The 14932-nt window shown below is 39.0% G+C and overlaps 1 protein-coding gene across 1 annotated transcript; it reads left to right on the top strand.

The window, feature by feature from the left end:
- The first annotated feature begins 498 nt into the window (after positions 1–498).
- On the top strand, positions 499–10392 carry lrrc23 (leucine rich repeat containing 23). Its single transcript, XM_061904468.1, is given in 9 exon segments — positions 499–700; positions 4714–4817; positions 4894–5014; positions 5075–5216; positions 9313–9442; positions 9530–9597; positions 9600–9662; positions 9741–9950; positions 10048–10392. Coding segments are annotated over 8 exon segments (882 nt in total). The 5' UTR covers positions 499–625; the 3' UTR covers positions 9920–9950; positions 10048–10392.
- The last annotated feature ends 4540 nt before the right edge of the window (positions 10393–14932 follow it).

Here is a 14932-nt window from a genome sequence, read left to right as displayed (position 1 = left end):
TTTTTTTATGTAATGCTTTACACTTTGTCATTCAGTGAATGACCGCAAGTGTACTGTGTACAATGCTAACTGTATACATTCTTGAATGAGCTCTTCTTTTTTCCTCACTATAGAGATTAAAACTCTTGTATGTGGATAAAAAGTGTGTAACTTTACAGGTATAAATTTGAAGTATTGGGAAGATCTGCTTCTCAAGAAGCTTGTATTTTCTCCCTATGTTCTGTAAATGGCTATTAATAGAATTCAATAGTTAACTGTGAAGATGACAGACATGAAAGAAATGTTGATTTCAATTTGTGATCATGTCCAAATTTAACTTCGATCATAAACTGTGAAGAGACATGAAATAATGGTGAACTCGTCCTTAATATTATTGTACACTGTATTGTCCAAAGTGGCGCATGATCATTAACTGTGAAGATGACGGACATGAGAATATTGTGAATTAGTTAATTGTGTTTAGCAAAGTAGACAAGAAATTGTAACGTTACACTATAAGCATACTGCGGGCGTCCGTTTCCATGGAAACGATCAACACTACCTATATATTGTCGTGGAGACGAGGGAGTTTATCTAGAGAACATTTCCTTTCTTGCTTAAACAATTCTGCAGATGACTGACCAAAATGGACGAGGACGACGGGTCGGATGTGGAAAACGGGGAAGAAACTCAGGAAGACGAGGACGACGAAGCAACAGAGGTAAAACACGTTTAATGAATGCATCGCCTCCTTTGTGTCTTTTACACTACTGAATATATATTACACAGACTAAAATGAATCTGCAATGTTGGGAAAGTTCAGTTTATGTCGCTGCAAAGCATTTTAGAGTTTCCTTTAAAAATAAACTGAGGGCAAAGTATTACGCGGACAGTTACGAACAAAGTGTGTTTAATGGCCGGGTTTTATAGCGAGGGAATGTATTTGTATCGTATCACAAAAGCCTATATTTGTGTTAAAACATTAAAGTTTGTTTTTTTATATTTACATATATCACAATTTTAGAATTCCCCCGTGCAAGGAATGCATACATAGAATATGGAGTTTCTGTGGAAGTATTATTGTAGCAAGATGAGGTTTCTGTGGAAGTATTATTGTAGCAAGATGAGGTGGCGACTTTTCCAGGGTTTACCCGCCTACTGCCCGAATGCAGATGAGACCCCAAAAGAGACAAGCGGCAGAAATCAATGGATGGATTATTTGTCGAATATGTGAAGCAGAAACCCTTTATTGGCTTTTCATGTGACTTTTGCAACATTTTGCTGTGTTAAAGACTTTTCTGTTGCAGCGAAGGGTTTGTTGTGTCATCCTAGCCTTTCCGTCTACTCACCACCAGGTGGCGCCCTGCAGCCTTTAACACTCGTGTTGGTGTTGATGCAAAAAAACAGGGCCGTCGTCTAGGGGGGAAAGTACATTGATTGACTGATTGACGCTTTTATTAGCAGATTACACAGTTAAGTACATATTCCGTACAATTGACCACTAAATGGTAACACCCGAATACGTTTTTCAACGTGTTTAAGTCGGGGTCCACGTTAATCAATTAATTGCAACTCTAAAGGCCCACACAGCCTCGGTGACAAAATGATTATGCATACATTGAATACATATCTATATTAATGAATTTGAATCAAAAACAAAGACACAAGTCATATAGTATTGTCATTTTAATCATTTCAATAACCCCTATAACCCCTTCTGAAAAAAATGGTTTGGTCCACACTGATGCTCGCTCTTAGGTGCGCGCTTGCGCAATTGCGCACTGCTCCCTTGTCAGCAAACGAATAATCTATGACGCGAACAGAATCCAATTTAAACTCTAGGAAAAATAAACACGTTAACAAATTATTCTGTACCATTTTTAACAAGTGGTCACAGAATATAAAAACAATGACGTCATCCGAGACGTTTTAAGGAGGAGAAAGAAGTGCAGTACACCATGCATCATTTTATTGAGCTAAAATGGATACTGTCCGCCGTAACTGCACCAAAAACATCAGCAACAACTTTGTCTAATAAAAGTAGTCACTTTCTGCCGCCATCACACCAAAAATAAACTTGCTCTGATGCTCTCTTTCCTTTGTGGAAAGACCCACACACTCTGCTCGGCCAGTGATGCGTTCATGGCCACAAAAACAGTCAGACAACTCCACTAATATATAATAGATTTTTAGTCTTTTTTGATTTATACTTTTATTAGTACATTGCACAGTTCAGTACGTATTCCGTACAATTGACCACTAAATGGTAACACCCGAATAAGTTTTTCAACTTATTTAAGTCGGGGTCCACGTTAATCAATTCATTGTAAATAAGTAATGAGTCATTTTTAGCATTATTATTAATAATTGGGGAGTAACTGAAACGAAAGAAACGAAAGAATGTCTTCTTCTAATGTATTTATTAAGCTGGGTAATGTTTTCTGTGTTCTGGAACAACATGGCACACAAACAACGATCAGCAAGGCAGCCAATATTTCATTCAGATTTGCCGTGAGACATGTAAATATAAATTAAATACACAGAGGATATAAGTAGAGGAAATTAAATGAGCTGAAATATACCTACAAACGAGGCATAATGATGCAAAATGTACATACAGCTAGCCTAAATTGCATGTTAGCATCAATTAGCTTGCAGTCATCGATTGACCAAATACCGTATTTTTCGGAGTCTAAGACGCTCCGGAGTATAAGTCGTAACACCTTATTCACATAAATCACATTACCAAAAAAAAACATTAAACTGCCAAAAAGAAGAGGACTCAAAGGGGTGCCTGTGGAACACTTTAGTTAATCAAATCACAAGTTTGGACTCCAGTGTTCTATGTTTGCTAGCTCGGTTAAAACGTCAATGCAAGAATTTGCAAATGTGTTTACAGTGTTCCAAGTTCCTCTATACCAGTGGTTCTCAAATGGGGGTACTTGAAGGTATGCCAGGGGTACGTGGGATTTTTCGAAAATATTCTAAGAATAGCAACAATTCAAATATCCTTTATGAATATATTTATTGAATAATCCTTCAACCAAATATGAATATAAGTTCATAAACTGTGAAAAGAAATGCAACAATGCAATATTCAGTGTTGATAGCTAGATTTTTTTTGTGGACATGATCCATAAATATTGATGTTAAAGATTTCTTTTTTTCCTGAATAAATGTTTATAATGAAGTTCATGAATCCAGATGGATCTCTATTACAATCCCCAAAGAGGGCACTTCAAGTTGATGATTACTTCTATGTGTAGAAATCTTTATTTATAATTGTATCACTTGTTTATTTTTCAACAAGTTTTTTAGTTATTGTTGTATTTTTTTTCCAAATAGTTCAAGAAAGACCACTACAAAAAAGTAATATTTTGCACTGTTATACAATATAATAAATCAGAAATTGATGCCATAGTGCTGTATTTTACTTCATCTCTTTTTTTCAACCAAAAATGCTTTGCTCTGATTAGGGGGTACATCACTGAAAAAAGGTTGAGAACCACTGCTCTATACCCTAGTCCTTTCTGCTGAACTGTTTCTCTCCCATGTTCCCGGGCCAGATTTGGCCCCTGGGCAACCAGTTGAATATCAATCAATGAATCACAAATGTCTCAAAGGACTGCACAAACCACTACGACTACGACATCCTCGGAAGAACCCACATAAGGGCGAGGAAAACTCACACCCAGTGGGACGTCGGTGACTATGATGATTATGAGAACCTTGGAGAGGGGACCGAAAGCAATGTATGTCGAGCGGGTCTAACATGATACTGTGAAAGTTCAATCCATAGTGGATCCAACACAGCCGCGAGAGATCAGTTCAAAGCGGATCCAAGACAGCAGCGAGAGTCCCGTCCAGAGGAAACCATCCCAAGCGGAGTCTGATCAGCAGCGTAGAGATGCACAGGCGAGGGGTCCATCCAGGGTCCCAACTCTGGACAGCCAGTACTTCATCCAGGGCCATCGGACCGGACCCCCTCCACAAGGGAGGGGGGGACAGAGGAGAAAAAGAAAAGAAGCGGCGGATCAACTGGTCTAAAAAGGAGGTCTATTTAAAGGCTAGAGTATACAAATGAGTTTTAAGGTGAGACTTAAATGCTTCCACTGAGGTAGCATCTCGAACTGTTACCGGGAGGGCATTCCAGAGTACTGGAGCCCGAACAGAAAACGCTCTACAGCCCGCTGACTTTTTTTGGGCTTTAGGAATCACTAATAAGCCGGAGTCCTTTGACCGCAGATTTCTTGCCGGGACATATGGTACAATACAATCAGCAAGATAGGATGGAGCTAGACCGTGTAGTATTTTATACATAAGGAGTAAAACCTAAGTCACATCTTAAGTGCAAAGGAAGCCAGTGCAGGTGAGCCAGTACAGGCGTAATGTGATCAAACTTTCTTGTTCTTGTCAAAAGTCTAGCAGCCGCATTTTGTCCCAACTGTAATCGTTTAATGCTAGACATGGGGAGACCGAAAATAATACGTTACAGTAGTCGAGACGAGACGTAAAAAACGCATGGATAATGATCTCAACGTCCTTAGTGGACAAAATGGAGCAAATTTTAGCGATATTACGGAGATGAAAGAAGGCCGTTTTAGTAACGCTTCTAATATGTGACTCAAACGAGAGAGTTGGGTCGAAGATAATACCCAGATTCTTTACCCTCATATAGCAAAACCCTGGAAGTTTGCGAAAGCTACAAAACTCTGACCTCCGTGTGTTCCTCAGGTTCGCCCCTTGGATCAAGATATTATCATCCCCGGTCTCTCTTTGCTGTGTCGAACAGGGAATGGATTGAGACATGCATTCATTAAAATGGTCCTTAAGGACAAGTATGTATGAGAGCAAAATTATAAATAACAGCACATTTGTGTTAATTTTTTTTTTTTATGTGATTGAATCCAACAGAAGACTAAGTGACATCGAAGCTATCAGCAATTATGTTCATCTACGTTTCCTGGATGTGTCCAACAACCGCATTTCTGACCTTTCACCTCTATTATCTCTCACCCAGCTTCTTTGGCTCAAGGCAAGGAAAGACTTTTATTTTTTTATCCGACCTTCACCTAACATAAGGACTACTCTGTAGGTCGACAAGAATATTGTAACATGCTTCCAAGGACAAGCCTTTGCACAGCTGGTCTACCTGCAGTGGCTGAGTATGGCTGCAAACCGTCTCACCGATATGGAGGGTCTTGTTGGACCAGCTTTGGAGACTCTCATCCTTTCAGGTTGTCCTAATGTTTTCATCTTAATATGTGTCGTAAATAGTGCTGTCAAACATTGCATTTATCTTATTAGATTAGTCAGACTTTTGAATTTAGACTAATCATGATTAATCCCAGGGTATTACTCACTTGCATCATTTAAATTAACTTAAAAAAAGACTTCAATATTTTGACACAAATGCAATCTTATGGTCTCAAAATGTCATCCAGGAACATTTTCTATAATGTTTTACATGAATGAACGTTATTTGTTTGACTAGAACTTGGTAACACGTGTATGTTAAGTCCTCTAAGGATTTAGTGTGGTGTAAAAATTTGCTAGTCGGTCATCTCACGCATCTTTGCCCTGCACAGACCTGGTCCCTGACCAAATTCCAACCGGTGCCGCCTTTTACGTAACCATCAGCAATTCATGTAAAGGAGCATGTACAGTCAAAATAGATGGTGCGATTAATCAATCAATCAATGTTTATTTATATAGCCCTAAATCCCAAGTGTCTCAAAGGGCTGCATAAGCCACAACGACAGCCGCGGTACAGAGCCCACATAATAATTATACATTAATGGTAAATAGTAAATGGGTTGTACTTGTATAGCGCTTTTCTACCCCCTTTTTAAGGAGCCCAAAGCGCTTTGACGGTATTTCCACATTCGCTCGTTCACACACTGATGGCGGTAGCTGCCATGCAAGGCGCTCACCTGGCCCCATCAGGAGCAAGGGTGAAGTGTCTTGCCCAAGGACACAACGAACGTGACTAGGATGGTAGAAGGTGGGGATTGAACCAGCAACCCTCAGATTGCTGGCACAGCCACTCTACCAACTTCGCCACGCCGTCCCCCAATAATCTGTGCACATGCATGATTAATGTATAATTTTAGTGATTAATCACAGGACTTAACATGTTATTTTTAAGATTCCATTAGCATCAAGTGTGTGATTTTGTTGACTTTTCTTCTTTCATACTGTACTGAACGTATGATGCACTACTTCAGTGTTTCTCAACCATAAGGCCCATTTTTGTTTGACAATATCAAACAAATAGAAGAAGTCCGGAACAGAAGACACAAGTTTCCTGACTAAAGTGGTGAAGCTGTATTTTCATTTGCACTTAAATTTCCATCCATCCATCCATCAATTTTTCTACCGCTTGTCCCGTTCGGGGTCGCGGGGGTGCTGAAGCTGGAGCCTATCTCAGCTGTATTTGAGTGGAAGGCGGGATACACCCTGGACAAGTTGCATCTCATCACAGGGCCAACAAAGATAGACAGGCAACATTCACACTCACATTCACAATTTAGTGTTGCCAATCAACCTACCCCCAGGTGCATGTCTTTGGCGGTGGAAGGAAGCCGGAGTACCCGGAGGGAACCCACACAGTCACAAGGAGAACATGCAAACTCCACACAGAAAGTTCCAGACCCCGGGATTGAACCCAGGACTACTCAGGACCGTCGTATTGTGAGGCAGACGCACTAACCCCTGGTCACCGTGCTGCCCATTTAAATTTTCATCCATCCATCCATCCATTTTGTACCGCTTATTCCCTTTGGGATCGCGGGGGGCACTGGAGCCTATCTCAGCTGCAATCTGGTGGAAGGCGGTGTACACCCTGGACAAGTCGCCACCTCATCACAGGGCCAACACAGACAGACAACATTCACACTCACATTCACACACTAGGGCCAATTTAGTGTTGCCAATCAACCTATCCCCAGGTGCATGTCTTTGGAGGTGAGAGGAAGCCGGAGGGAACCCACGCATTCACGGGGAGAACATGCAAACTCCACACAGAAAGATCCCGAGCCCGGGATTGAACCCAAGACTACTCAGAACCTTCATATTGTGAGGCAGACGCACTAACCCCTCTTCCACCGTCCTGCCCACTTAAATTTCATTGACAGTTTATTTAAGAAAAATGTTCATCATTCATTTAGTTTGTTTATTTCAGCACTACTTAATTATATGTGAATGTATTTTTTATTGTTTTTTATTGAGTCCTCTCTTATGGCTGGTGCTTACTTTTCTAACCAGCCTGACCTAAGCCTACAAGCGGTAGAAAATGGATGGATGGATGGCATAAATAAAACCATAGGGTTTCATGTCATTTGACAAGGTTGGTAAACTTCAAGTCGGTTGGATATCATTATTGAACACGATCAAGAGTGAGAATACTAATTCACTGTTAATATTTGAGTGGGCTTCTACCCCCTCTGTGGTGTAAAAATTGGGCCCCGATGTCAAAAAGGTAAAGAACCCCTACACTATATCATATTATGTATACAAGGGGTGTCAAACTCGTTAGCACTAAAGGCCACATCGCAGTTATGGCTGCCCTACTCAGTGGCCTAGTGGTTAGAGCAGGGGTCACCATTGCGGTGCCCGCGGGCACCAGGTAGCCCGTAAGGACCAGATGAGTCGCCCGCTGGCCTGTTCTTAAAAATAGCTCAAATAGCAACACTTACCAGTGAACTGTGTCTATTTTTTAAATTATTTATTTACTAGCAAGCTGGTCTCGCTTTGCTCGACATTTTTAATTCTAAGGGAGACAAAATATTTTAAAGACTTGGTCTTCACTTGTTAAAATAAATTCATTTATTTTTTTTACTTTGCTTCTTCAAACTTTCAGAAAGACAATTTTAGAGAAAAAATACAACCTTAAAAATGATTTTACGATTTTCAAACACATATACCTTTTTACCTTTTAAATTCCTTCCTCTTCTTTCCTGACAATTTAAATCAATGTTCAAGTATTTTTTTTATTGTAATTTTTTTATTGTAAAGAATAATAAATACATTTTAATTTAATTCTTCATTTTAGCTTCTGTTTTTTCAACAAAGAATATTTGTGGAATATTTCTTCAAACTTATTATGATTAAAATTCATAAAAATTATTCTGGCAAATCTAGAAAATCTGTAGGATCAAATTTAAATCTTATTTCAAAGTCTTTTGAATTTCTTTTCAATGTTTGTTCTGAAAGATCTAGAAGAAATAATGATTTGTCTTTGTTAGAAATATGGCTTGGTCCCATTTGTTATATATTCTAACAAAGTGTAGATTGGCTTTTAACCTATTTAAAACATGTCATCAAAATTCTAAAACTAATCTTAATCAGAAAAAATGACTAATTATGTTCCAGAATAATTTTTTTTTTTTTTTCAAAAAGATTCGAATTAGCTAGTTTTTCTCTTCTTTTTTTCGTTTGAATTTTGAATTTTAAAAAGTATAAATTGAAGATAAACTATGTTTCAAATTTTTATTTTCATTTTTTTTGTGTTTTCTCCTCTTTTAAACCGTTCAATTAAATGTTTTTTTCATCATTTATTCTCTACAAAAAACTTCCGTAAAAGGAAAAAAAAATGTACGACGGAATGAAAGACAGAAATACCCATTTTTTTTTTAGATATATAGATTTATTCATTAAAGGTAAATTGAGCAAATTGGCTATTTCTGGCAATTTATCCAAGTGTGTATCAAACTGGTAGCCCTTCTGCATTAATCAGTACCCAAGAAGTAGCTCTTGGGTTCAAAAAGGTTGGTGACCCCTGGGTTAGAGTGTCCGCCCTGAGATCAGTAGGTTGTGAGTTCAAACCCCTGGCCGTGTCATACCAAAGACTATAAAAATGGGACCCATTATCTTCCTGCTTGGCACTCAGCATTAAGGGGCTGGAATTGGGGGTTAAATCACCAAAAATGATTCCCGGGGCGGCGGCACCTGCTGCTGCCCATTGCTCCCCTCACCTCCCATGGAGTGATCAAGGGTGATAGGTCAAATGCAAGGAATAATTTCAAATATAATAATCAAATTGCATATATTTGATTATTATATTCTTAGATTGTTTTATTTTTTTTACTTACAATTTGTTGGATAATATCTTTTTTTTTTTTCAATCGTAAGTCGGGGCAATATGGAAAGAGTTAATACATTTGGCAAGAAAGATAAAGTACTTTTTTGACAATTTATTATTTTCATATAATCTTCTGTGAGTTTGAGCCTGGTGCTGTATATGATTTAGTTGTTATATCATTTTTAACTTTAATTATTTGTTGTGTAAAGGCTTTTGAATGTGTTGTAGTGTTGGTATAACTTCTCCCACAGACAACCGTATACAGACGTTACATGGTCTTGAAAGTAACCATTTTTCCAAACTGGTCACTTTGGAGCTGAGGGGAAACCGTTTAAGTACAACTGAGGGCATCAACCTTCCCAACTTGCAGCGATTATATCTGGGTGATTAATCTTTCATGTTGAAAAGGATGACTGTTATTTTGGGACGTTGGTGTTTAATCTGAAGAAGTTCTTTTCTCCGCATTCAGGCCCAAAACTCTATTAAAAATCTTGAGGGCTTGGATAAGTTAGAGAGCCTCACCACCCTTCACCTCCGTAAAACAAACTAACCAACGTAGATGGGCTGAGCTCCAGCATGAAATGTCTCCAGTACATCAACATCAGTACACAGCGACTTTTTCAGTAAGGATCAGTACTCTTAACTTCAGTGGCAACAACCACATTCCTCTCTCTCTTCTTCAGAAGCAATGATATCTTAGATGAGACCTGCCTGAGTTCCCTTGGCCATGTGTCAAAAACCCTGCGGGTCGTGATCCTCTCTGAAAATCCACTGGACGGCAACACAGACTACCGGCCGTACATCCTGACTCTCATCCCAAAACTGGAGCGTCTTGACAAGGAGCCCGTCTCTCCTTGAGGAGCGGGCTGAAGTCTGGAAGACAGTCAATGTAAATACACGTTACAAACGGAAGTTGCAACTATAGCAATTATAGGGATTGTTTGCTCCGGTTATTGCTTGTTCTAATGGAATGTTTGTCATTTCAGGAACTCAAAGAGGAAGACTAAGTCAAACTTTTGCAGTCAATGAAGGTCCTGGAAACGATGGGTTTAGGATGGCCAATCCAATCCAATCCACTTTATTTATATAGCACATTTAAACAACAAAAATGTTTTAAAGTGCTGCACAAAAATATTAAAAAAAAGATTCAGATATTATCCTTAGCTCCACCAATGACTGAATAAAACAAAATAAATATATATAAAAGCAATATAAAAACAATATGAAAATAAATATGATTAAACACGACTTTAAAAGGTAACACCACTTAAAAACAATAAATAGAAATTACAATTTTAAAACACATAGGACCTCACAAGTCACATAGTATTAAAAGACGGACAACTAAAAGTGGGTCTTTTTTTTATTTTTATTAAATCAACATAAAAATATACAGGATACACTCTCATTAGTGCATTAACCCCCCCCCCCCCCCCCCCCACCCCCCATCTCACACTCATCCACACCCACTCACACAAAAAGGTTGTTTCTTTCTGCTACCAAAATTCTGGTTCCCACAACATATATATAGCACAGTCTGCAAGGGGACACAGTCCCTGAAACACACATGATTGTGTGTGCCGCTGGCCCACTAACATTATCATTAATGACTATTTTTATCTAACTGTTTTATATGATTTTACTTTCTTTTTTATCCAAGAAAATGTTTTTTTTTTTTTTTTTTTAATCTTATTTTATTTAATTATAAAATAAAAAAATGACCTCATCTTCACCAGACCATGTAGGTTGTTAATGAATTAGACTTGTCTAAAAGATTATAAAACCAGGTCTAGTCCAGATAATGTCCAAGTCGGGCTCAGCAACACACACCCTCATCCATGTACAAAAAATTAATAAAAATTAGGGAAACAAAATATTGCATATAATTTATAAACAAAATTAAATTTTCATAAAAAGCATTTGTGTATAGTCCATATTATGTCCAAGTCAGAGCTCAACACACACCTTCATTTTGTACACTCAAGAATAGGGAACACAACATCCATCCATCCATCCATTTTCTACCGCTTATTCCCTTTTTTTGGGGTCGCGGGGGGCGCTGGCGCCTATCTCAGCTACAATCGGGCAGAAGGCGGGGTACACAACAACAGATATGCAACAATGTATAAACATTATTACATTTTCACAATAAGCCTTTAAGGATTTCCATCTTTTTTCATGTTTTTTGGCATCATTATCGTTGTCAATCATGTATCTTTCTAAAGTTAAAAAATAATGAATAAATGTTTTAAAGAAAGTAATACAAAGTGAATATCTATTTTTAGCCTTAAAAATAACCTTTTACCAAGTACTATAATTAAATTGACTAAGTCATGACTGTCAATGAACTCTCCTAAAATAACAGAAGCTACATCAAGCTTCATAAAAGTGGGTCTTTAAGACAAGAATTATAACTTGCATATGTTATTGTTGTGTTTCACTGTCTATTAAGTTTGAAATGCTTCAATTCATTTAGTCATGACATGAATACAAAGGAGTACAATGGAAGATAGGAGCTGCTCTACACAAAGAGTTCCCTGTGTGATGATGAGAAGGCACATTTTGCAAACACTTCCCTGCTGGCTGCCATTCAGCTGCAGATTTAAAGGTACAGTGACTTGGGATGGACTTTGTTTCGCCATACATTGAACCAGATCAATCAAACCAGTGAAACTATGAGAGATGCAATTCCCTTTTCCACACGTCGCCATCGAGCCGTTGCTAAAACTTGAAAATCCACTTCTCATCTTACTACGCTGTCTTGAAAGAAATAGGTGCAGCTTTGGTTGTGGGTAATTTTGCAACATTGCACCCACACAGGTTCTTTTGAGAGGAAGAAAGGGGCAAATGCCGTTGCAACATGGGGAACTATTTGTACACATCATTGTTTGCACTGTTCTTGAACTTTTAACATACAAAAAACAAACCTTCATTTAAACGGCAGTGTTTGATCATAACATTTTAATATGTGGCAACTTTTTCTTGCTCTCCTACTGAAAGACCCACTGATGCATTATTGTCTGTTTCACAGGCTTATTTTAAATGCAAATAGTGCTGTGCAGAGGACATCCTCGGCTTTCTTTGGGTTTGTCTAGTGAAATATACTGTAAGTCTTGCCAAAATGGCTGCAATAACAAGCAGCATGTCAGGTAATGTTAGGTAACTTGTCCAGGTAAAATGTAGAAATTGAGTGTTTTTTTTAAATTTATTAAAGCACAAGTTGTTTAATCTATGTAGTAAGTTTTTTATTCATTGGTTGTACTGAAAACTAAGAGACACAGTATTGCTTAAAACCTTTTGATGTAATATATACAGTGGGGCAAAAAAAGTATTTAGTCAGCCACCGATTGTGCAAGTTCTCCCACTTAAAATGATGACAGAGGTCTGTAATTTTCATCATAGGTACACTTCAACTGTGAGAGACAGAATGTGGAAAAAAATCTAGAAATTCACATTGTAGGAATTTTAAAGAATTTATTTGTAAATTATGGTGAAAAATAAGCATTTGGTCAACCATTCAAAGCTCTCACTGACGGAAGGGGGTTTTTGGCTCAAAATCTCCCCGATACATGGCCCCATTCATTCTTTCCTGAACACGGATCAATCGTCCTGTCCCTTTAGCAGAAAAACAGCCCTGAAGCATGATGTTTCCACCCCCATGCTTCACAGTAGGTATGGTGTTCTTGGGATGCAACTCAGTATTCTTCTTCCTCCAAACACAAAGAGTTGAGTTTATACCAAAAAGTTCTATTTTGGTTTCATCTGACCACATGACATTCTCCCCAATCCTCTGCTGTATCATCCATGTATCCATTTTGGTATAAACTCAACTCGTCGTGTTTGGAGGAAGAAGAATACTGAGTTGCATCCCAAGAACACCATACCTACTGTGAAGCATGTGGGTGGAAACATCATGCTTTGGGGCTGTTTTTCTGCTAAGGAGACAGGACGATCTGTGTTAAGGAAAGAATGAATGGGGCCATGTATCGTGAGATTTTGAGCCAAAACCCCCTTCCGTCAGTGAGAGCTTTGAATGGTTGACCAAATGCTTATTTTTCACCATAATTTACAAATAAATTCTTTAAAATTCCTACAATGTGAATTCCTGGATTTTTATCCACATTCTGTCTCTCACAGTTGAAGTGTACCTATGATGAAAATTACAGACCTCTGTCATTATTTTAAGTGGGAGAACTTGCACAATCGGTGGCTGACTAAATACTTTTTTGCCCCACTGTGTATATATATATTTATATATATAATTGTTTTACACCATTTAAAATACATTATTGTGGTCTACGTAACTTGTAACTGTGGTTATTTGGTCGAAATGTTGCATGGATTGTTTTACAGACCATCTAAAAACCGCTTTCTGACCGTCTCTTCGGGAAGCGCTGTTTTGTGGGCGGTCTTATCTACGTCCGTCCACTTCGACTGCGTCTTCTCACCGTCAGCCATGTTGGAGTTTTTAACGCTTTCATATGGAGTCTGCTGACAGATGCAAGTTAGAATCATACAATACTTTGTATTAGAAATGGCAACAGCGGAGGATGCACGTGCATGTCAATCAATCAATCAATCAATGTTTATTTATATAGCCCCAAATCACAAATGTCTCAAAGGACTGCACAAATCATTACGACTACAACATCCTCGGAAGAACCCACAAAAGGGCAAGGAAAACTCACACCCAGTGGGCAGAGAGAATTCACATCCAGTGGGACGCCAGTGACAATGCTGACTATGAGAAACCTTGGAGAGGACCTCAGATGTGGGCAACCCCCCCTCTCTAGGGGACCGAAAGCAATGGATGTCGAGCGGGTCTAACATGATACTGTGAAAGTTCAATCCATAGTGGCTCCAACACAGCCGCGAGAGTTCAGTTCAAGCGGATCCAAGACAGCAGCGAGAGTCCCGTCCACAGGAAACCATCTCAAGCGGATCAGCAGCGTAGAGATGTCCCCAACCGATACAGGCGAGCGGTCCATCCTGGGTCCCGACGAGCGGTCCATCCTGGGTCTCGACTCTGGACAGCCAGTACTTCATCCATGGTCATCGGACCGGACCCCCTCCACAAGGGAGGGGGGGACATAGGAGAAAGAAAAGAAGCGGCAGATCAACTGGTCTAAAAAGGAGGTCTATTTAAAGGCTAGAGTATACAGATGAGTTTTAAGGTGAGACTTAAATGCTTCTACTGAGGTAGCATCTCGAACTGTTACCGGGAGGGCATTCCAGAGTACTGGAGCCCGAACGGAAAACGCTCTATAGCCCGCAGACTTTTTTTGGGCTCTAGGAATCACTAATAAGCCGGAGTCTTTTGAACGCAGATTTCTTGCCGGGACACACGGTACAATACAATCGGCAAGATAGGCTGGAGCTAGACCGTGTAGTATTTTATACGTAAGTAGTAAAAAATGTACTAGGCAGTCTGAAATAGAGAACCCGTACAAAGTTCTTCAGGTAAATCTCTACCATATATGGAGATAAATCCGCTGACGTCAACAATGGGGAAAGCGTCACAAATTGGGCAATTTCCAAACAGCTCATTACGCTGAAGTATGAAGTAAGGTAAGATTGTTTTATAAATATGCATATATAGTTTGATTTCAAATTTTTGGGACTTCTGCAGATCCCATCCTACCATGAGTTGATTAACATGGACCCCGACTTAAACAAGTTGAAAAACTTATTCGTGTGTCACCATTTAGTGGTCAATTGTACGGAATATGTACTGTACTGTGTAATCTACTAATACGTTTCAATCAATCAATCAATCAATCCATCCATCCATTTTGTACCGCTTGTCCCGTTCGGGCTTGCGGGGGTGCTAGAGTTTATCTCAGCTGTATTTGGGCGGTGGGCGGGGTACAC

This window comes from Nerophis ophidion, linkage group LG06 (assembly GCF_033978795.1).
Source record: "Nerophis ophidion isolate RoL-2023_Sa linkage group LG06, RoL_Noph_v1.0, whole genome shotgun sequence".
NCBI lineage: Eukaryota > Metazoa > Chordata > Actinopteri > Syngnathiformes > Syngnathidae > Nerophis > Nerophis ophidion.
The sequence above is the reverse complement of the archived record's forward strand: the minus strand, read 5'-3'. Positions and strand labels throughout refer to the sequence as shown.